Source organism: Salvelinus namaycush, chromosome 8 (genome assembly GCF_016432855.1).
Source record: "Salvelinus namaycush isolate Seneca chromosome 8, SaNama_1.0, whole genome shotgun sequence".
Taxonomy (NCBI): Eukaryota; Metazoa; Chordata; class Actinopteri; order Salmoniformes; family Salmonidae; genus Salvelinus; species Salvelinus namaycush.
In genome coordinates, this window is record NC_052314.1 from 44,213,447 (window position 1) to 44,237,436 (window position 23,990).

At 42.5% G+C, this 23,990-nt stretch overlaps 1 protein-coding gene across 1 annotated transcript in view; it reads right to left on the reverse strand.

Annotated features, from left to right (window-relative positions):
* Positions 1 to 4,670: 4,670 nt before the first annotated feature.
* Positions 4,671 to 23,990, reverse strand: part of LOC120052701 (insulin receptor-like) — a 102,965-nt gene continuing 83,645 nt past the window's right edge. The window contains exons 6-20 of the mRNA XM_038999764.1: positions 23,662 to 23,876; positions 23,122 to 23,248; positions 21,992 to 22,242; positions 21,597 to 21,764; positions 21,208 to 21,406; positions 12,445 to 12,728; positions 12,148 to 12,296; positions 11,043 to 11,199; positions 10,663 to 10,759; positions 10,451 to 10,518; positions 10,105 to 10,334; positions 9,554 to 9,827; positions 9,231 to 9,360; positions 8,649 to 8,783; positions 4,671 to 8,384 (exon numbers count right to left, since the gene is read on the reverse strand). Coding sequence (XP_038855692.1) covers positions 8,024 to 8,384; positions 8,649 to 8,783; positions 9,231 to 9,360; positions 9,554 to 9,827; positions 10,105 to 10,334; positions 10,451 to 10,518; positions 10,663 to 10,759; positions 11,043 to 11,199; positions 12,148 to 12,296; positions 12,445 to 12,728; positions 21,208 to 21,406; positions 21,597 to 21,764; positions 21,992 to 22,242; positions 23,122 to 23,248; positions 23,662 to 23,876 — 2,845 coding nt within the window. The 3' untranslated portion in view covers positions 4,671 to 8,023. The remainder of the gene's footprint in view (positions 8,385 to 8,648; positions 8,784 to 9,230; positions 9,361 to 9,553; positions 9,828 to 10,104; positions 10,335 to 10,450; positions 10,519 to 10,662; positions 10,760 to 11,042; positions 11,200 to 12,147; positions 12,297 to 12,444; positions 12,729 to 21,207; positions 21,407 to 21,596; positions 21,765 to 21,991; positions 22,243 to 23,121; positions 23,249 to 23,661; positions 23,877 to 23,990) is intronic.

A 23,990-nucleotide genomic window follows, 5' to 3' on the forward strand; every position in this document is an offset into this window, starting at 1 on the left:
TCATGCAATCAATGGTTGCTAATTATACATGATCCCATGTACTTTGGGTGTTGGGCTATCCTCAACAAAGAGATGGCCAAAATACAAAATTCTATTCAATTAAAAACTAAATCAGCTGGGGATGGTTGGGTTCATGCCGAATTCAAGCAAGAGTTTTGCCCCAGTAGAGACAAGAAGTTCAACATTTTGGTGAAACCATGAATATCATTCACATACAGTAACTATCCCAATACAGTTATATCATCCAGCCAAGCAAAGGGGATGTGTTGCGTTCCTCTGACTGCAGCTACGAGTACAGAACACAACTATCTCCCGTCTTAGAATGCATAATACGTTAATACTCCAGTATTCTCCTGCTGGGATGTTGAGGGTGAGATGAGACAGTCCAGTCCGGACCAGAGCAGACTAGTCCAGTCCAGGGCACTGAGGGTCTGGCTGGCTGTGTAGTCAGGAGGAGGGCAGTCTGTCTGAGCAAGGCACTATGGGACAGAGCCCTGGCTACACACTCGAGTCCTGTTGCTGCACTTCCCCCATCCAGCCAGCTGGGGGCAGTGAACACCACATATCACAATGATAACAGGCATACAATCAGATCATTATCTTTAAAGGCTGAACATTTGATTTGAAGAGGGTGGTTGTTTGTTGACAACTTCGAAGCTACATCTCCCCCAAAATATGATTTGCTAGGATGCCAAGAGAACTTGCACTTCAGTCAGAGACAGGTTGGAAGCTCCTTCCATCATCCAACCCCCGATACACGTGCCTCCCTGAGAAGTTAAAATCTAGTCCTTTGACCAGCGGAGGCATGCAGTGTCCAGACAGACCCATTCCATGGCATTGATATAACAATAAGGAAATTTCTTGATATTCACAGTAGAAAAAAATACATACAACATTAAGGGAAAACAACAGAACAGAGAAATAAAAACACTTCTGGAGGATACATTAAACGGCCTTGAGACTAAATGCTGTCCGTATTTGACTGAGAACTGGGACTCAGAGATATATATACACACACTAGACACACTCCTGTGTTCCAATGGCACGCTGTTTTAGCTAATCCAAGTTTATCATTTTAAAAGGCTAATTGATCATTAGAAAACCCTTTTGCAATTATGTTAGCACAGCTGAAATCTGTTGTGCTGATTAAAGAAGCAATAAAACTGGCCTTCTTTAGACTAGTCCTCTTGCTCAGGGTGCTCCCACTCCTCTTTCTATTCTGGTTAGAGTCAGTTTGCGTTGTTCTGTGAAGGGAGTAGTACACGGCATTGTACGAGATCTTCAGTTTCTTGGCAATTTCTAGCATGGAATAGCCTTAATTTCTCAGAACAAGAATAGACTGATGAGTTTCAGAAGAAAGGTCTTTGTTTCTGGCCATTTTGAGGCTGTAATCGAACACACAAATAATGATGCTCCAGATACTCAACTAGTCTAAAGAAGGCCAGTTTTATTGCTTCTTTAAACAGAACAACAGTTTTCAGCTATGCTAACATAATTGCAAAAGGGTTTTCTAATGATCAATTAGCCTTTTATAATGATAAACTTGGATTAGCTAACACAACGTGCCATTGGAACACAGGAGTGATGATTGATGATAATGGGCCTCCGAAGATATTCCATTTCAAACAAAGTGTCCATTTCCAGCTACAATAGTCATTTACAACTAACGTCTACACTGTTTTTCTGATCAATTTTATGTTATTTTAATGAACCAAAAAAACGTGTTTTTCTTTCAAAAACAAGGACATTTAAAAGTGACCCCAAACTTTTGAACGGTAGTGTATATACCCACACAAACCAACAGTGAGGAGTTCATCTATGGTGAGTCAATGGTGAAAAGCATGACCAAGGCTGAGCTATTGCAGACTATGGCTATGTGATCAAGAGATATGCAATCATGATTTGGACTACTCTGTCTTGATGCAGAATTTAAATAAAAAGCTCAAATCAAGTCTTCCCTAGAACAATGAACGCACAAACGCAAAGCAGTCTGGTTTGCTCACAAGCAACTATCAGCTAGCGGGTATGTAAGAACAGCTATTACATTAACCGTTGTTACAGGGTATGTAAAAATTCTGTTAATTTCAAAAAGAAACCTGACGCTTGGGAATCTGAAAGCCTATTCAAATAATGGAAGTGGGAACCTAAAAAGCACATTTTTCATAATTAATCACCAGTCAAAAGGTTGTCGTCATATTACCACATTCTTGACTGATATACCTCTTCTAATACAACATTTAAAAGTGCATTGAGGTTGTGCTTCACACTACACTGGGGGTTAACCTACTCGGTTGTTAAGATAATGTGGAGTTTGAATATGGGGAAAAAAGTTCTTAATCAGGGTAATTACTGGGTCAAAACGTGTTACTTTCTTCTTATTCTGATCAGGGTGTTTCTCAATATGCATTCTACCGTACTCCACACTCGCATTCTCCGACGACGTTCTCGAGTACGTTCTTGTAAGGACGAGAGTGTAGAGAAGCATTCGCCATCCCCCCTACTACAGTTGAAGTCAGAAGTTTACATACACCTTAGCCAAATACATTTAAACTCAGTTTTTCACAATTCCTGACATTTAATCCCAGTAAAAATTCAATTTTAGGTCAGTCAGGATCACCACTTTATTTTAAGAATTTGAAATGTCAGATTAATGGAGAAAATAATTAATTTCAGCTTTAATTTTTAATTTATTTACTGTGGATATAGATACTTTTGTACCTGTTTCCTAGAGCACCATGGTGTTTACACGTGTGTACAATTGTTTGTACAGATGAACGTGGTACCTTCAGGCGTTTGGAAATTGCTCCCAAGGATGAACCAGACTTGTGGAGGTCTACAATTTTTTTCTGAGGTCTTTGCCTGACTTCTTTTGATTTCCCCATGATGTCAGAGGCACAGGTACACCTCCAATTGACTCAAATTATGTCAATTAGCCTATCAGAAGCTTTTAAAGCCATGACATCATTTACTGGAATTTTCCAAGCTGTTTAAAGGCACAGTCAACTTAGTGTATGTAAACTTCTGACCCACTGGAATTTGGATACTGTGAATTATAAGTGAAATAATCAGTCTGTAAACAATTGTTGGAAAAATGACTTGTGTCATGCACAAAGTAGATGTCCTAACCGACTTGCCAAAACTATAGTTTGTGAACAAGAAATTTGTGGACTGGTTGAAAAACGAGTTTTAATGACTCCAACCTAAGTGTATGTAAACTTCCGACTTCAACTGTATATTACCTTACGCTTCACCTCTCAATTCACTGAAACGTCTTTCAGCCAGGACAATGGTAGCAATAGACGAAACAAGATATACACAAAGCAAACGTTTTACTTCATAGTTATCAACTAGATATGTTAATCGTAATAATCTAGCTAGCCAGCTAGTTAAACAGGCAAAAATGACCTGAAACTAATGTTATGCAAGGTAGATGTACATTTTTCGTGGGTAGCTACCAATTCTTTGTGGCTAGCTAGTTATCCAGTTAGCCCTATTGACTTAGCCATTCACTGAACCGTCTTCCAGCCAGGACAATGGCATTAGAGATGAAACAAGATATACACAAAGCAACCGTTTTACTTCATAACTATCAGCTAGCTAAATGTGAATCATAATAATGTAACTAAACAGATAGTTGAACAGGCAAAAATGACCTAAAACAAATATTATGCAAGTTAGATGTTAAATAAAGGTTAAATAAAAATAGATGTCAGTTATTCGTGGGTAGTTAGCTAGCAATTCTTCATGGCTATCTGGCTAGCTAACAGTAGTAGCTAGCCAGTTAGCCCTATTGACTTATTATGGGCTTGCGATCTATGGTAAGTAGGCAGGTAAATAGCATGTATTTATGAAGGTATCAAGAAAAAAATATTGTAGTCTGGCAACATATGACATGTGAATATGCAACATTTCATTCCGAGGTCGATGTGTATTTTCTCTCGCTTCAGCTCAACTAATGCCCGTCCATTGATTTAAAAAAATGTTACATCATTTTTAACGTGGTTGCGTCATATTTCTTTGCATACTTTCCGTTGAAGCGTGCATCGATGCATGCTTCAAAAATATTTACAAACGGAGTACGCATTCGAGAAGGGACCTCCGTGGGGGAGTTTACGTATACCTTGATTTGGACTCATAATCCGACCCTCTCGTGGTCCAATTTGCGTGCTCGGAGCATGTTAGTACGCATTTTGAGAAACACGCAGGGTCTTATCTTTTTTATCTCTTTCAAGGGGCTGCGTTGGATTTTGTGGGATTCTATATTCTGATTGTATTCTGCCTATATTCTGATAGTATTATGATGTGGTCACAGACGGCAGAGTCCCTGTCCTCTGATTTGAACTACAGGGATACCAACAGACTGATAGACGAAGAAAGATGCTGTCGTCTCAAACTGATTCCTCCAAACACCCACTGAGGTAGACTGTGGCCAAATACATAGAAACTACAACTACCAACTCCTTTTCACATTTATAGCTCTACTCTTAACTAGTATTTTTTTTACCTGACTTTCAATATTTAAAAAACTTTGACAAAAAGCGAACAGTGTTTTTTATACAATGATAATAAAATAAATAAAATATTAAATATCTGTAATTTTTCAAAGATGATGGTGATCTTCTGAATTCAAAATTGCATACACTTGTATACACCGCCATAAAGAGACAATGTTCATATGAAGAGATAGATATCCACCATTTATCTCTGGTTATGGGCATGTACTGTATGCACAGTTGTAAGGGAGGTTTCCCACTTTCGCTCTTTTTTTTTACCAGACACTATATTCTTTAGTATTTACAAAGTATAAAGAAATGAGAGTGTAACTGATTGAGGGGGGAAAAAATTACATTTTGGGGGGCATTCGAGTAAGTGGAGTAGATCAAATTCTCAAGAATCAGCGAGAACCAGAAAGGTGGTTTAACATTGCTTAAACTTTGAACACTATAGCACTAAATGGACTTGCCATTCAACCCTTACAACAACTGACCAAAAACTAGCCACATACCTCTCACAAGCTGATGTTCCCCATAGAAACAGATAAATTATATCTATTTAGCAACTCATATCTTTTTCCAACATCTCTAAATACCTCATCTCTAAGTACTACTTGAGATTTGATTTAAGGTATGGATTTAGCTCCCATCTCCGAGTCAAATTTCTCTCCCACTGTCTAACATGTATAAATACACACACCACACACACACACACACACACACACACACACACACACACACACACACACACACACACACACACACACACACACACACACACACACACACACACACACACACACACACACAATGTAGCTACACGCATTAGCATGAGTATGTGCCAACAAACAAACAGTAACCAGCCTGTACAATGTACATCCATCTCTCTGGTCTGTGGTTGGTTGAGAAGGCACTGGGTGGAGGCTGATGCGGTTCCACCATCTCCGATACAGACAGACATACAGAGACAGAGGGGTAAACAGTGATAACTGGGTGAAGATTAATGGGCAGGTTAGGGGTAATAACATCAGGCCCATTACTCTAAGGGCTAGGGTTAATAACACTGAAAGCTCTAAACAGCCACACAGGCTCAAACTGCTGAGTGGACGCAGGTCAGATTGACTTACCCTTAGCTCCTGTCTGTGCTTTTCTGTCCCTTATCAATGCTTCTGACAATAGACAATGAGTATCACTGCCTTTGGCTAGAGGGAGGGATAATGGGACAAATAGAGACGTGTGTGTGAACTACTAATGATTGGGCTATTTGTGCTTCTCAATGGGAATGCCATGTAGACACTTTTCAATCAATCTTTTAACACCAATTTGTGATTTGTGCCACATAGAATAAGCGCGTGTGTGTACTTTAAAAAAAAAAAGGGCTTTGTCTTGTGCTGGGAAGAAGCTGACAGGAATGTTTAAATGTCTGTATGGAACTTAATAATATGAATGTAAATGGACAGAGGTTTACACTTTCATGACCCATCTTTAGATATTGGAGTGATGGGTTACAATCCAAATTGTGGGGAGGGGTACACCACAATCCAAATGGGAGGGTGTGGGTTTGAAAGACACCCAAATCAAAGGCGGGGGGGGATAAGTTCAATATCTTTTTCTTTAGGGTGGAAGGGAGAAGGGTTTGTGAATAACGGGCACACAGCAAGTCCGAAAACGGTCTCCACTGCCAATAGTAGAATGTTAGCCCAGCCCTGGGGGTAAAGCAGCACTTGTTGTACAGCTACAGCGTGTCCTGACTCATACCATACCACCACCTGTACACCACCTCCCTCCGTTAGTACACACCGACACACACACACACCTTCAACTAACTGCTCCCTCCCTCTCCTTCGCTGCTGCCCGCTGTGGACTCCATGCAATAGGAACTTTCCAAAATGTTCAAATCAAAAGCATTCAACCACAGTAACATGGAAAATTCCACCAGCAGCCTGATTCTGACCTCCTTCCTGTGTCAGCGAACATACAGCCAATGGGCTATCGTTATGTGGGGAGGGGGCGTAGGGTCAAAACAAACCCAGTTGTATGAGGACATGGGGGTTATGATGGAGTAGAGCTGATGCTCGCCACTCATATAAAGCACTGCATTATTTCTCTCTCAAAGCCCTGATGGTATGTGGTCCTGCAATACATCCACCTATATGGGCTTCTGACTCCAGTGGAGGAGATAGATAGCTAGATGGGTCTCCTATGACCCAACTATAACCCTATAAAACACCACTACCAACAGCACAAGCCAAGACAGCACAAGCCAAGTACAAATCAGGCCAAGACAAACTGTCTGTCCAAGCAAGCAGACATCACATCTCTAGCCCCACCGATAACATCAATCAATCAAACAGATAGCTAATGATCAACCAAAGATAGACACATTTGAACACAATTGTAGATAACAACATGGACATCTACACCATGGCTCCATCAGCACCATTCATTCCCATAACAGTTTTTGGTTCTTGTCATTTTAGCATAGTGGCCACCCAAACTCTTCCACTGACAGGAAGAACAACATTTGAAAGATGCCATGATTTTCCTAAAATAGTGGGCTGCCCTTTGTTGCTGAGGAGAACAGGGTTCTCCTGAGGGTTTGAAAGAGAAGTAAAACCACGTGTGGAGGTCTAAGACAACAGAGCACTGGCTCTGATTAGTGCGATATCTGGGGTTAGAGAAAGAAAAAAAGACAGACAAAAAAAAACAAAGCCTCAGATGAAAACATTACAAATATGAACTATGTACAAAAACATCTATATTGTATATATTCTATATAAAATATTGATATAAATACCAAATATTCCATATATATTATATATTCTAAATCCACAAAAATATATGAAAGCAGCAGCTATTGGTCAGTCTGAGGAACTATTTTGCCCAACTTTTAACTGTTTAAATATCCTTCAGCCATAATGTGAGGACACAGGAATAAAACTGAAAAAGTGAGACAAAAAATGCTAATAAATTAGAACTATTCACCAAACACCAAAATAATCTCCGTAAAGTTTGGAATTCTGCACAATTTTTTTTTAAATAAAAAGTTTCTCTACGAATGGACATTTGTTCTAGAGAGTTTATGCCATCCCATGGTTCAAACCTGTCTAGACATTGTTCAGAGGAAATTAATACAAGTATTGATAGACACTTCTCTTTGTTTACAGGCCACAAATAAAAAGGCCACTATCTGAAAAGATATTCAAGAGAATGGAAGAGAGATGGGGCAGCCTGGAGAGAGCGAGAAAGAGAGAGATAAGTGCTCAGTTTTTTTTCTTTTTCCATCAACCAGTCCTGGAAACATGGCAATAGTGAAAAAAAATAAAGATAGTAGAAAGTTGTAGTAGATGATTCTGGATAAATGCAAAAATGTCTTTCAACATATACCAAAATGTTTGCATCCTGTGTCCCACCATGCTTGGCAGCTGTGAGGAAGAAAATACATGTCCTGAGATCAGTGTTTTTAAGGGCTTCTGCAAGAGTTATACAATTTAAATAGTTTGAAAGGAGGAAGAAAACCTTAAGAAATGTTAGGAAGGGCTGGATCTGGGCAATGATAGGATTCGTCCGTTTTTCTTGCCACCGTTCATGTGTGTGTAGGGCACGTGTTCCTCATAGTTGCCCCTTAGGTTCTGGCTGGATCCATTGTCTCTGGATAGACTGTCGCTGTCCTCTCTCTGGGAGTAGGACGATGGGTCCAGTGGGATGCTCTCCATGTTCTCCAGGTCCAAGTCAAACTCCTCTGTCTCGGGGAGCTTGTTCTCCTCGCTGTAGAAGAAGGAGACCTCCTGGAAGCTGGGGTGAACATCCTCCTTCAACATCTCAATGATCTCCTGGAAGGTGGGACGCAGCTTGGGGTTGTACTGCCAGCACATCGTCATCAGGTTGTGGCTGAGGGAGGAGAAGAGGGAGAAAGATGAATGAATGAGAAAAATAAATCTATGAGCTCTATTCAGAAGCCACACACCTCTGTTGGTCCCCATTGAAGCAAAACTAGCCCAAGGAATACTGTAGGCATATAGTGGTGGTAACTCAAACGCTTAACCAAAGCAAAATATATACCTCATGTACTTTGTATGGCTGGTACGGCATATCAATGTAAAATACTACAGATCCCACAATGCACTAAAACTCTACAGTGTTTGAGACACGTACATCCTCTCCACGCAGTTCTCTGGTCTGTCTAGGTATCCTCCGTCCATGACAAACTTGAGGACCTGTTCGTTGGACAGGCCCTGGTAAGGCTGCTCTGCTAGGGTGCTGACCTCCCACAATACCACACCAAATGACCTGGAGATAGACAGGTACAACACATTATCTCAAGACAAAAACAATAAAAGGATGTGAATAATGAAATAGAGGACTAGTGACCTCAAATTAAAATCTGGACATCAAAGCCAGTTCCACTGCTTTTTTCATTGTTCACCTCTAATAAAGGGACTGATTTAGACCTGGGACACGAGCTGGGTGCAATTAATTATCAGGTAGAACAGAAACCCATCAGTAGTCTGGACCCATGTAAGCTATAGGGTAAGATTGAAATACCCCTAGACTAGTGTAACTGAATAAAAAGTGGTTATAGAGTTACTGTAGACATTAAGGGGGTAAGAAGGGGGAGTGGAAAAAGATGCTCTCAAAAAAAAGAGGTTAAAGAGATTGAATAGAGTGGAATAAAAAGAATGAGCAGAAAATCCCATCTGACATCCGTGGCAGCCAGGTGTGTCCTACTGTACTCACCAGCAGTCTGAATGTGCGGTGAACACTCCGTCCTTCAGAGATTCAGGAGCCATCCACCGGACAGGAAGCAGACCCTTCCCTCCCTTACGGTAGTAATCCGTCTCATATATATCTCTGGTCATGCCAAAGTCTAAGGGGAGGAGAGGAACAGTTAAAACACAACCGACAGTAAATAGCATCGTCACATCATAAACCTAACCCTTCCTGCAGTAGTCTGTCTCATAGATGTCTCTGGTCACGCCAAAATCTGGAGAGACAGTCATACATCAAACAGTCATACACGTGAGTGTGATACTGTACTCTATTATTCTTCTGTACTCTACCTCCGATCTTGACGGTGTTGTCCTCAGCCACCATGCAGTTCCTGGCGGCCAGATCTCTGTGGACAAACTTTTTGGCGTTGAGGTAGGCCATGCCGTCTGCTATCTCCCCCGCCATCTGAATCATCTCCTTCAGTGTGGGAGGGGGCTTCCCTGTGGGGTTATTCTCAGAGTCTGGTCGGAGGCAGCGCAGGAAGCTCTTCAGATCCCCGTGGGTCATCAGCTCCATCACCACCAGAGTGGGCTGGCCTTTAGACACCACCCCCAGCAGACGCACCTACAGACAGAGAGAGCAGCGAGAGTCAGGACCATTGAGATAAATATTTCTCGATATAAAAACTTGATGAAATGTACTCAATATAAAACGGATTCCAATGCATGGCACGTACGGCCATGAAACAGTTTCTGTACGACTCCATCTTGCTCAAAACGCTCAATCTACAGTACAGAGTATCCACTGTGTCAACCTTCTTACCAGAGAATACATTCTCAGTCATCATACCCAGATAATAGATACTGGGTTTGTAACGAAAGTGAATGAATAAGCTCCTAACCACGTGGTGGCAGCTAAAGGCCTTCATGACAGACGCTTCGTTGAGGAACTCTATCCTCTCTCTCAGACTGGCCGACTCGTTGACCGTCTTCACCGCCACACGCGTGTCCGGCTCGCCCTTCACAATGTCCTTGGCGATGCCCTCGTAGACCATGCCAAATGAGCCCTGACCCAGCTCCTTCAAGATGTTGATCTTCTCCCTCGCCACCTCCCAGTCATCAGGCACGTACACTACACAATACAAAAGGAGAAAGTTATCCTTTTAGTACACTTTTTAACACGTACACTACCTCACAGGAAAACAAACTCGCAAAACCAGTTTGAGGTGTGGGTTTGGTTGTCCTTACCGTCATTGGCGCTCAGGTACTCTGGGTTGGACGAGGCGATCAGAGGTCCAGTGGGTCCCTCAGTTTGTCTGGAACACACGGTCACACAGACTAGTCAAGGTATCCTTGCATATTTAATTAGTATATTTGTCTTGCCAGGCTGTCATTGTAAAGAATATATTTTTTAAATAAATAAAACAATTATACCAAACATCTACTCAATCAAGTCTTACTTCTTCTTGAAGATCATGAAGACTCCACCTCCTACGAATAGCAGCAGAATGAAGCAGATGACTGAGCCAATGATAATCTTCAGTGAAGTGGTGTCCTCTGCAACAAACACAGCAGCCATTGGTCAGTAATTTACATTTTTGTCATTTAGCATACACTCTTATCCAGAGCAATTTACAGGAGCAATTAGGGTTAAGTGCCTCGCTACCCTAGTCGACTCGGGGATTCGAACCAGCGACCTTTCAGTTATTGGCCCAACACTCTTAACCTCTAAGCTACCTGCCGACCCAGTCACTCTCATAGCAAAATGAACTGCTCACATTTGTGTTCCAGAAAGTGTAAGCAGGTCCAGTTCCCATTGGAGCAAGCAGGCAAGACTTACTGTCGGGCATGAAGAAGAAGGTGGGTTCGGTCCAGGAGCCGTTTCCTGCCAGCGACGTGGCACGTATCCTCACGGTGTAGTTCCCAGGATGCACCACTCTCAGCCTGCAGCCTCCAATCTGGGTGTAGGCCTTCCTGGACACGCAGTGATGCTGCTCCTGGAACACATTATTACAAGGTTATAGAGTGGTTATAACATGGCTACGTCATGGTTATAGCACTAAGTCACACAAGGATTTGTATAAACAGTGTGACTCTGAACACCAGAGTTTACAATATAGATGCTTCTTTCCCTGAGGCTTCTCAACAACAAAGTAGGTGTCTGTGAATCAAACAGCTTTTAACCTAGCATACTAGCACTCAATCTTGTAAATGATTTTATTTACATAAAACAAACAGCAAATCTTGTTATCTTTCACACTTAAATATTTTAAATAGCTTCCTTTAACCCCTTACACTCTTGGACATTGGCATATATGGATAGGGCCACATTTAAATGTTTCTAACAGAAGAACTATAAAAAGCATTCGCATGATCATGGTAGCAGGTGACATAATCAGACCAAAGGTGAGGACACAACAGTTCCAAACATTACACTGTTGATTTTATTAGCATTTTACATTTACTGTACTTTTCACAGCATTTGTCAATAAGGAAATCTGAAAATACTCTGGATACATTTAGTAACATATTAAGAATATTCATTGACAGTTTGGAATAGGTGCAAAATAAGCAAAATTATTAAAAAGGGATTGAGTGAGAGGTCTAACTGGTGTCTCCAAGTGGCCACACACCTCTCAAAAACTGTGCACAGTTCCTAAGTAATTAGGTTTTTGTATGGAAGACAGCCCTGCATCCCTACCATCACACAATTACTGTTGTTGTTTAGGTAATCCATGTTTATGAGCGCAGACAATGGTTGAAAAAGGATGAGCCAAGATCAAACTCAGACTGTAGCTACCATGTATACACATAATAAACTAATCAAACATATTCAAATTCTGTAGAATCAAGTAAGAACATATTTTTAAAAAACAAGAAAAAGCAGGGGGAAATCGATTGATAGAAACACAGTTAAGTAATTTCATCCTAGTATTCATACTAACCTCAAGGTCTCCCAACCTCTTGTAGTTGACTTCGTACAGGATGATCATGCCATTGGGGGCTCTGGGGTCCAGCCACTTGATGTGGACAGACTCTGGGTGCTCCGACACCATCTCATGGGTCACCTGGCCCACAATGTCATCAGCTTTCTCTGCAGGGAAAGGAGCAGAACACAGGAAGAACCATCAGCAAGGGCAATATGAAAGAAGAGTGTCTGTACTGTGTAGTGTACAAATATGCATGTTACTCGCAGAGAAGCTGTAGTTCATCAGTGTGTCTGACTCCGTGTACAGTCTTACTTTCGGGCATGGTGCGGGCGCTGACGTAGGTAGCCATGCTGCAGCGTTGGGGGTCTGTGGGGTGGTTGCAGGCATGGATCTCTATCTGGTAGCTGGTAAAGTGACGCAGGTTGGAGATGACCGTCGACTCCTTGGCATACACCACTAACGTCACCTTAGAGCCCTCTACCCCCTCGCCATCTGGGCTGGGCGTGGTGGACGCGTTGGGCAGGGTGGGGGTAGTGGTCAGGAAATGCGGAAGGGTGGCGTTGGCCACGCCCACTGAGCGGCGCCGACGAGACGGTCTGATGGAGAAAGGGGGAGGAGAGAGACAGGAGGAGAGTAGAGGACAGGAGAGGGAAATGAGAAGCCAGGTGAGATGAGGCGTATTATGGTAACAAAGAGCTAAGATGAAAGTTGTCAGCGGAAGTCATTATGAACAAACTTTCACAATAACCAACAACCTGGTTGTCCTATACTGGAACTTACCTACCTACCGTACAGATCTCTGCTGAAGATCAATGTTAGTTACTCCAACCCAGAAACCCATTGTATCTATCCAACACAGCCAACAACTCCAAAATCACAGGTGTTTGATCAATTACATTAATTTTCCTCCTATTCTCCATTAAGGGTTAGGTGAAGATAATGATGTTGTGAGTTAGAGTCCATGGTAAGTAGTCCTGTTCTCTGGTCACAGTGCCCATTAACTCAGCTACACTCATCACCACTAGATGGAGCGCCGGAGCCTTCAGCTAGCCAAGCATCCAGACATCACTGGGTTTGTTTACAACTGAGGTGAGTGCAGACTGAGAAGTGCTGAGAACAGAACAGGGAGAGGCTGATAGAGAGAGTAGCTTGTTACATTATGTTCCTGCTGCTACAGAGAGTAGTAGAGGGGAGATCCAACCTCCCACTGGGTCAAAAATCTTTTGTCCTAATTGTTGAGGTTCAAATTGAGGGATGGTAATCTGACCTTGGATCAGATCCCGTGGTTAGACTAAGGCAACTTCTTCCTCAGCAGGCAGGTTGGCATCTGCATGGAGGGGCTCTATCTATATATCTGTCTATCAATCAATTTATCTGTCTAACAGTGAGTCTTCAGAACGCTGGCTGCCTGGCTGGGCCCACAGTGATGATGTCACAGGCCTGCCTGGGTCTGATTACAGGCTCTCTTTGACGGAGTGCTTTCTGCCTGGTGATGCAGACAGACAGACAGCACAACTGAACATACTCACCCATCTCAGCCATGTCACTACACTACCAGAGAAATACCGACAGTCAGTAGAACAATAGACAGAAATCCACTAACTGGAGTCAACCAAAATGGAAGCAAAGAATAGAACTAGCCAGGTCTGGGTCACGTTGGGTTCCAGACAGTCCAGTCATTTACATGGTCCTCTGTAGCTCAGTTGGTAGAGAATGTATCTTGCAACATCAGGATCGTGGGTTAGAGTCCCGGGACTACCCATACGTAAAATATATGCACGCATGACTATAAGCATGTGCTAAATGGCATCTATTATTCCCTCTACTTTTGTCTCTCTCTCTGCCAGTCTTAGCAGCACCAGTAGGGTTTAGAGGGGATGAGCGGAATGAGGAGCTAACTAGGCATGACGACACCAGCCATACTGGCTGACCGCAGGTGGAGGTCTGAGTGACTGTTTCAGCCCAATACCTTCATAAGAAAAGATGGGAACGCCATGAAGGTGTGGTGCCATTTCCAAGGCAGGGGTAGCTGTGTTTTACATTAAGGGATTACAGTGGTGAGACAGAGTGTCTATGTGGTCCTGTCATTGCGTGACGGAGAGGAGATACAGGAGGCACACAGGATTGTCACTCACTAGGCTGCCACTGTTGTGTCAACCGATTATGATTTTTCGATACCCATACTGATTATTGGAGGACCAAAAAAATGACGATACCGATTAAAATCGGCCGATTTTTATAAACATGTGTAATAGTGATAATTACAACAATACTGAATGAACAATGAACCCTTATATTTTAACTTAATATAATACATAAATAAAATCTATTTAGTCTCAAATAAATAAGTAAACATGTTCAATTTGGTTTAAATAATGCAATAACACAGTGATGGAGAAGAAAGTAAAAGTGCATGTAAAAAAGCTAATGTTTAAGTTCCTTGCTCAGAACATATGAAAGCTGGTGGTTCAATATTCCCAGTTCTTCAATATTCCCAGTTAAGAAGTTTTAGGTTGTAGTTATAGGAATTATGACACGTCGGCTATTTCTCTCTATACCATTTGTATTTCGAATACCTTTGACTATTGGATGCGGATGTTCTTATTTAGGCACTTTAGTATTGCCAGCCTAATCTCGGGAGTTGAGAGGCTTGAAGTCATAAACAGCGCTGTGTGTCAAGCATTGCTAAGAGCTGCTGGCAAACGCAGTAAAGTGCTGTTTGAATGAATGCTTACGAGCCTGCTGCTGCCTACCACCGCTCAGTCAGACTGCTCTATCAAATCATAGACTAAATTATAATAAACACGGAAATACGAGCTTTAGGTCATTAATATGGTCAAATCCGGAAACTATAATTTCGAAAACAAAACGTATATTCTTTCAGTGAAATACGGAACCACTCCGTATTTTGTCCAACGGGTGGCAACCCTAAGTCTAAATATTGCTGTTACATTGCATAACCTTCAATGTTATGTCATAATTAAGTAAAATTCTGGCAAATTAAATACGGTCTTTGTTAGGAAGAAACAGTTTGCAACGAGCCAGGCGGCCCAAACTGTTGCATATACCCCGACTCTGCTTGCCTTGAACGCAAGAGAAGTGACAATGTCCTAGATAATATTGCCTGCTAACATGCATTTATTTTAACTAAATATGCAGGTAAAAAAAAAAAAATCAATACACAGAAATATTTTAAAGAAAGGCATTGATGTTCATGATTAGGTACATTTGTGCAACAAATGTGCTTTAAAAAAAATCATCACCCGTTTGGTGAAGTTGAATAAGGCTGTGATTCGATGATAAATTAACAGGCACTGCATTGATTATATGCAACGCAGGACAAGCTAGTTAACCTAGTAATATCATCAACCATGTGTAGTAAACTACGTAGTGATTATGTGAAGATTGATAGTTTTTTTTATAAGATAAATTTAATGCTAGCTAGCAACTTACTTGGCTCATTGCAGCCACAAGGTCCTTTTGACACGGCACTCGCGTAACAGGTAGTCAAGCCTTCCACGCAGTTTCCTCAAGGATTGCAATGTAATCGGTCATAATGGGCGTCCAAAAAGGCCGATTACCGATTGTTATGAAAACTTGAAATCCGCCCTAATTAATCGGCCATGCCGATCGGTCGACCTCTAGTCTGAACTCCTTGTTCACTAGGCTGCTATTGTTGTGTTTCTGAACTCCTTGCTCACTAGGCTGTCACTGTTGTGTGTCTGAATTCCTTGTTCACTAGGCTGCTATTGTTGTGTTTCTGAACTCCTTGCTCACTAGGCTGTCACTGTTGTGTGTCTGAATTCCTTGTTCACTAGGCTGCTATTGTTGTGTTTCTGAACTCCTTGCTCACTAGGCTGCTATTGTTGTGTTTCTGAACTCCTTGCTCACTAGGCTGCTATTGTTGTGTTTCTGAACTCCTTGCTCACTAGGCTGGCACTGTTGTGTCTGAACTCCTTGTTCAAAAGGCTGTCTCACACACACACCACACAAAGGGTCGGGGCTAGCCGGATGGCACGCTAGTATGCACACACACACACACACACACACACACACACACACACACACACACACACACACACACACACACACACACACACACACACACACACACACACACACACACACACACACACACACACACACAGAGCATATTCCGGGGACAAACAAAGGGAGAGCAGGGCTCCTGCCTGTGAGGCTGTGCTGTGATGGAAGGAGCACAGTGTTCCTGTGACCATGTGAATAACAGCTACAGGGCCACACTCAGTCAGGGCCCAGACACCCTAACCAGCTACTAGACTACAGCTAGCCCGGCCAGTCTAGCAGTAAGCATAATAACCCTCATCCATACAGAAACACACAGACTAATTGGTTTCTAACATCTATCCGCTTATGAACGGGGAGCTAAATCAGAACAGCCAAGGCCGGACACCGTCGTTTGAAACTGCGGCAACGCGGAAGAGACCGACTCAGATACTGGATTTGCTTGGTGATTTCCCATGCCTCGCCTCAGCAACTATTATACAAATGCCTTCCTATGGTTAAAATGTGAGGGTGTGTGTATGTCACAGTGTGTGTGTGTGTCTGTTTATGTGTGTGTGGCACAGTGTGTGTGTGTCAGCCCAGGGGCCTCTCATGTCAGTCAACGGTGCATTTGAAAGCCAGCTCTGCTTGCTATTCCACCTGCCAAAGAGCCTTTGCCTTTGGTGCCGTCAAAACATTACGCTACACAGACGATCTCTTCTCACATGTTCCTGGAATCGCAATAAAAAGGGGAATGGAACACATAAGCTTTTAGTAATTATCATGCTTGGGTTGAGCAGGCATTTCATTTGTCACACTGAGAGAATGACATTTCCATTTTCCCAGAGTTTTCCGCCAAGGCTAGATAACACTGCTAGGCGTGAAATACCACCCCCCCCCCATGAATTAGTGCTTCAAATTATGCATACACCACTGACGCAGAGCTGCTGGCTGTTGTGCTCTAATTGACTGACAAGGTGAGGGGGCCAAGGCATTAACTAATCAAATGGGGACTAACTTATTAAAAAAGGGACCATCGCGCTCTCTCAGAAGCTTGGCTGGTGCGTCAAACCCGTGAATTCAGACAAATAAAAGGTGTGATGGATTCACACTCAAAAAGATGTCGCATAAAGCTTACTTCGTGTTTAGATTGTTTCAATTATCACTGCATCAAGGACAGCGTACACAGACATTTTGGCTTTGCAGCCTTCTTCAGTATGTAGGTACAAATATTTTTCCTTCAAAACAGAATTTGTAGAGGGCACAGGTGAGCAACCGATGCTTCTAATCAGGATCTGCCAATCAGTAGACCAGTGAAGATACATCCCTGATTGGCAGATGAGGCAACACTGATTAGAAGCACCTGCTGCTCATCGGTTGCTTCCCTGTGTTCCCTACAAATGCTGATTTGAATGAAAAATATTTATACCTATTATTTGACCCTGCTGGTCATCTATGAACGTTTGAACATCTTTAAGAACAATCTGGCCTTAAATAGCCATGTACTCTTATAATCTCCACCCGGCACAGCCAGAAGAGGACTGGCCACCCCTCAGAGCCTGGTACCTCTCTAGGTTTCTTCTTAGGTTCCTGACTTTCTAGGGAGTTTTTCCTAGCCACCGTGCTTCTACATCTGCATTGCTTGCTGTTTGGGGTTTTAGGCTGGGTTTCTGTATAGCACTTTGTGACATCTGCTGATGTAAAAAGGGCTTTATAAATACATGATTGATTGATTGTACCTACACACTGAGGAAGGCGGCAAAGCCAAAATGTCTGTGTACATTTATGCGACATCAATTTGGATGCGGACCCATCACACCTATTATTGGGCTGGGCATTAATACCAGCGCTTGCTCGCCAATGGCTTACCTATCATCGGAGGCGTTGCTTACAGAAGGTGTTATGGAAGAATGAGAGATCAGCTGTGTTCAGGGTCTACCTGTCATCAGACTCCATCATACACTCCCCTCACGTTCATTTAATAGACTTTTCGTGTTTCTTTCCGGGTTCCCTGAATTCTGGGGTAATTTCTGAGGTATATAGCTAACTGTTGTTTCTTTACTCCAACATCTCACTGTGATGGAACTACTGTTCTCGAACCTGATCTCAAACACTGTTGTGGAGGTAACTGTGCTATAATCATACCTGATCTCAAATAGTTAATTATGAAGGTACTTTAGTTATGTTATCATACCTGATCTCAAACACTTCGTCATTAAGGTATTTATGCCATAACCCCTAATCTCAAACACTTTGTTATGAAGGTACAGTTGAAGTCGGAAGTCTGCATACACCTTAGCCAAATCCTGACATTTAATCCTAGTAAAAATTCCCTGTTTTAGGTCAGTTAGGATCACCACTTTATTGTATGAATGTGAAATGTAAGAATAATAGTAGAGTGATTTATTTCAGCTTTTATTCCTTCATCACATTCCTAGGGGGTCAGAAGTTTACATGCACTCAATTAGTATTTGGTAGCATTGCCTTTAAATTGTTGCACTTGGGTCAAACGTTTCGAGTAGCCTTCCACAAGCTTGGGTGAATGTTGGCCCATTGCTCCTGACAGAGCTGGTGCAACTAAGTCAGGTTTCTAGGCCTCCTTGCTCACACACACTTTTTCAGTTCTGCCCACAAATGTTCTACTGGATTGAGGTCAGGACTTTGTAATGGCCACTCCAATACCTTGATTTTGTTGTCCTTTTTCCATCTCATGATGCCATCTATTTTGTGAAGTGCACCAGTCCCTCCTGCAGCAAGGCAACCCCACAACAGGATGCTGCCACCCCCTTGCTTCACGGTTGGGATGGTGTTCTTCGGCTTGCAAGCATACCCCTTATTCCTCCAAACATAACGATGGTCATTATGGCCAAACAGTTCTATTTTTGTTTCATCAGACCAGAGGACATTTCTCCAAAAAGTACAGTCTTTGTCCCCATGTGCAGTTGCAAACCGTAGTCTGGCTATTTTATGGCGGTTTTGGAGCAGTGGCTTCGTCCTTGCTGAGCGGCCTTTCAGGTTATGTCGATATAGGACTCGTTTTACTGTAGATATAGATACTTTTGTACCCATTACCTCCAGCATCTTCACAAGGTCCTTTGCTGTTGTTCTGGGATTGATTTGCACTTTTTGCACCATCTCTAGAACACGTCTCCTTCCTGAGCGGTATGACGGCCATGGTGTTTATACTTGCGTACCATTGTTTGTACAGATGAACGTGGTACCTTCAGGTGTTTAGAAATTGCTCCCAAGGATGAACCAGACTTGTGGTCTACAATTTTTTTCTGAGGTCTTGGCTGATTTCTTTTGATTTTCCCATGATGTCAAGCAAAGAGGCACTGAGTTTTAAGGTAGGCCTTGAAATACATCCACAGGTACACCTCCAATTGACTCAAATTATGTAAATTAGCCTTTCAGGAGCTTCTAAAGCCATGACATAATTTTCTGGAATTTTCCAAGCTGTGTAAAGGCACAGTCAACTTAGGGTATATAAACTTCTGACCCACTGGAATTGTGATACAGTGAATTATAAGTGAAATTATCTGTATGTAAACAATTGTTGGAAAAATTACTTGTGTCATGCACAAAGTAAATGTCTTACCCGACTTGCCAAAACTATAGTTTGTTAACAAGAGATGTGGAGTGGTTGAAAAACGAGTTTTAATGACTCCAACCTAAGTGTATGGAAACTTCAGACTTCAACTGCAGTTATGCTATCCAGTGTTTGTAGCAGTGTGGGGGGGGGGGGGGGGGGGGTAGTGGAGGGGGTTTGAAAGGGGGGGGGGGGGTGGGTCTGAAGCTCAGTTCTGGTGACTTTTTAAAAGGACATTCTACTCCAAAATGAGTTAAAATAAAAGTATGCTGACACCATTTAAAATATAATTTCCAACTCCAGAAACGAGCCCAATAACTCATTGGTCAAATTATTTGTAACAATTACTTAACATATTGGGCCATGTATATAGCCTATGCATGGTCCATATTATGAGGTATGCTATTAGCAATAAACATTATCACCTGTAGCCCAACTGATGCAGCAAAGCGCAAATAAATAGGCTGAAGAATGGAGTTACCTATCTGCATTTACCCTATTGGGTTTAATCATTAGCCAGATCCCAAATGTGATCTTTTAACTAGTTTTTATCCTATTGATGCATTTTATGTCCCAGAAAACTTGCATAAACACAGTGAATAATAATGTAGGCCTACCTGTTAAGGTAACTGCCGACTGGGGTAAAAAACACTCCCTGCCTGTACTTCTCACAGAAACTTCATCACAATTTTTACTACCCAACACAATTTTTACTCCCCTGGTTGCCACGTCTCTTGCTCAACTAAAAATATTATCGGTCTCATCACAATTTTTTAAGTCAATCCCTAGAAATTATTTTGAGGTAGTGTACCCCAAGCTACCCAAAAATTGAATGCCGTTACATTTAGCCCCACTCTCCCCTATGCACTCACTGCTAATTGCGGAGCGGTAACGTGTTTCACCATGCCGCTGCTAAAAATTCTGGGTTTAAAAATGGTGCAGTTTGCACATATTTAGGAGTTGAGAAATAAATAAAGTAGGAATGGAAAGCTGGGATCCCATCTTTTTAACAAAGGCCACTGTTGGGTTGTAATCTGAAATTCTTGCTACACCAGAAGTGAATGGTTTATCACTGTCAGAACCTAACACCATTAAAACTGCTGTTTTCGAGATTGCAAGAATGGTTGTGCATTGACAGCTTGTCAATATGCATGTTTCCCGCCCTATGGCACTCGTAACTTGAAATGCACCAAGATAGGAATATTTTTCTCACAAAGAACACGCAACAACAAGCCCATTAGGTAAATAGATAAACTATTCTACTATGATGTTATCAGATTTTTCTATTAATTACTTGTTTTGTTTGCAGAGGAAAAGTAAATGTGGGCTGTTATGGCATCTTCAAAGTGAGACTCAGCAGAAATACTTGTTCACGTTCCATATATTTTTTGTGGCGGCAATGATTTTGCTGTGGCACAGCGCCACAGCAAAAGGAGTGCAGCGGTACCACTGTGCTATCATACCTGACTTCAAACACTTCGTTGTGGATGTAGTTTTCGAAGGTCTTGCGGTACTCAGACTCCTCAGCCTCCTTCTTGAGCTGGGTGTCTGTTTTGGGGCAGGCACAGCAGCGGTTCCCTGGCCCAGACTCGTCTGTCTGGTTCCACTTTTGCTCCTCGTCAGTGTCCAGATGGGTAGGCGCCCGCGACGGCAGCTTCATTCCTGCACACAGACAGAGAGATGGTTAGAATGCCAAACGTCACATCCCAACTGAATCCCACACGCAAAATAGTGGACCCTGAAACCCATTCGTCAATGGTCAACAGACCGAGATCATTTGATATGATTGATCAACCTTTTCGTAACTATAATATGAAGTAAACATCTGAATAATAACAATCCTCTGTCTCACCTTTTTGACAGTAGTCAAACTTGTAGAGGTCGCTGTCCTCGGGCTGCTGCTGACAGAACACCAGGTAGTGAGTGATGTTGCCATTGGCGTCCGTGGGGGGCTTCCACTTCAGGATGATCTGAGAGGACGAGTTGGATGATGAGATGGGGTCCAGCGGCACCGACGGCTCTAGAACACAACGTGGTTAAAGTAGGGTTTGCCGTCATACTAGCGGGTTGGGACCCATTGGTGGATCGCCGCTAGTTTCTCTAGTCTTTGGTTACAGCAAAAGACAAATTACTTGAGTTAAAGCTTGCTAGCTAGAGACACTGTTGTGTGTATTTGTTGGGCCACAACAAGATTCGAGATGTAGTAGATTAGAATGTTGTAAGGACGGAGGATTGTTTGTGACTCACTGGTGGCATTGGTGCGGACGTAGATGATCTCACTCTTGGCCCCGAGGACCTGGTGTTCATCTGAGGCGGAGAGCTGGGTCTTGACCATGATGGCGTACTGGGTATAGGGTTTCATAGTATGGATGAGGTAGCCAGGCTCTCCCTGCTCCTTCCCCTCCGAGGCCCGGGGTGGAGGGTCTACGTCAGCTATCACCCAGCTGTTAGAGCCGCACGCATCCTGGCCATCAAACTCTGTCACATTCTTATAGGGTCTGGAGAAGGAATGGGACAGAGACAAACACACATACTCAATAGTAGAAATATACCGTAAGCCAAGTCAAACTACGTCACATTCTTTTAGCGTCTGGAAGGGTGGGACACACACACACACTACTACGTTCTTGGGAAGAGACTTGGATTCAAAACGATGACAGGAGAGTGGCCTAATTATGCACATCCAAAAGTAGCACAGTGGCAGCTACCATTCATAGTCGATAAAGCCGCTAACAAAATGTCCCACGACTAGCCCCTCCTTAAGTAAAGAGGAAACAGTCAATCGTAGAGCTACAGTAAGAGCCATCACATTCTTATACTGTAGGAGATGAGCGAGAGACTCATTTATTATTCACATATTCAGTTCTACAGCAAAGAAATGCAATCAGGACACCTATTCACATGGAGTGTGGTATAAGCTTTCTGAAGAGTAATGCCAAGAGAAGAGAACAGCCATTACTCATACTGTACACCACATGCTGATCGATGCTTCTAAAACAGCATGTTTTATTCAGAAAAAGACACCGGTTCTGTGATACAGCTAAGAAGTATAAACTGTGCTGGGAGCTTAAATAATGACACTGTATGTCTGTCTTACAATACTGCTTACCGGCATGTCCATCACACATTACTTCTACCTCTTTCTGAATGTATTTGTGTTTCTTCTTAATTTATATGTATTCATGTTTTTCTACCTACAGTACCCTGCCATAAACTAGCGTCTGCTCCAGGGGTGTCCATCGAGCTGCCTCACCTTACAGAAACAGATGATCGGTTCCTTCCCTATGGGCCATTCTGGCTCAGACAAGGGTACTAATTTACTTTCAGTACAGTACGCCTCTAGGTATTTATGTATTAATGTATTGCTTCCTACTTACGCCTCTTTGTAGAGGACCATGAAGCCTAGTAGGTCTCTGAAGTCAGGCGGCCAGAAGGGTTCCCACTTGATGAGGATCTTGTCTGACTGAGTGCGCACCGTGGTGAACTTCAGGACCTGGTTCTCACCTGGAGACCAACAACAGAGACAGACAGAGACATCAGCCAAAGGAGGAGTGATCAGGGAATCACGAATCAGGGAGGTGAGAGAATAGCAATATTGTAGAAGAGGTAAAGAAAACATATGAGCGCTACACTGTAAATACAGATAGAACCTACTGACGGCTTTTATCCAAAGCAACTTATAGTCATGCGTGCATACATTTTAGTATGGTTGGCCCCAGTGGGAATCGAACTCACAATCCTGGCGTTGCAAGCGCCATGCTCTGCCAACTGAGCCACAAAGGACCACTAAATACTTAATAGTAAATGTTAACTGTAAGTAACCTTTGATTAATAGCGTCTACTACATATATTATTATTAGCGTCTACTACGTATTAATATTATTATATTTTTTGTCTAAAGTGTTGTCTGGTCTTACAGGAGGCCTGGTCTCCATTGGTCCTGCCGATGATTTCATTCTTGATGTCTCTCCCCTTGGTGCCCGTCACCACCTCCATCTTGCGGATCTCAGACATGCACAGCTTGGAGTTGTGAAGGAAAAACATGCGCCCCTGAAGGATGGTCAGGTTGTGTTTGTTCCAGTCCCACAGCTGACGCAGGTTCTGGTTGTCAAGCGCGTAGAACGAGTAGTTCCTGAGAAGGTACATGTAGAGAGAGGTTGAGAAAATGAACAAACTAGTCAGTCTGTAAGACCTAAGGAAAATCTGATATGGCAGTAGAAATTTAAAAATATATATAATTATCTGC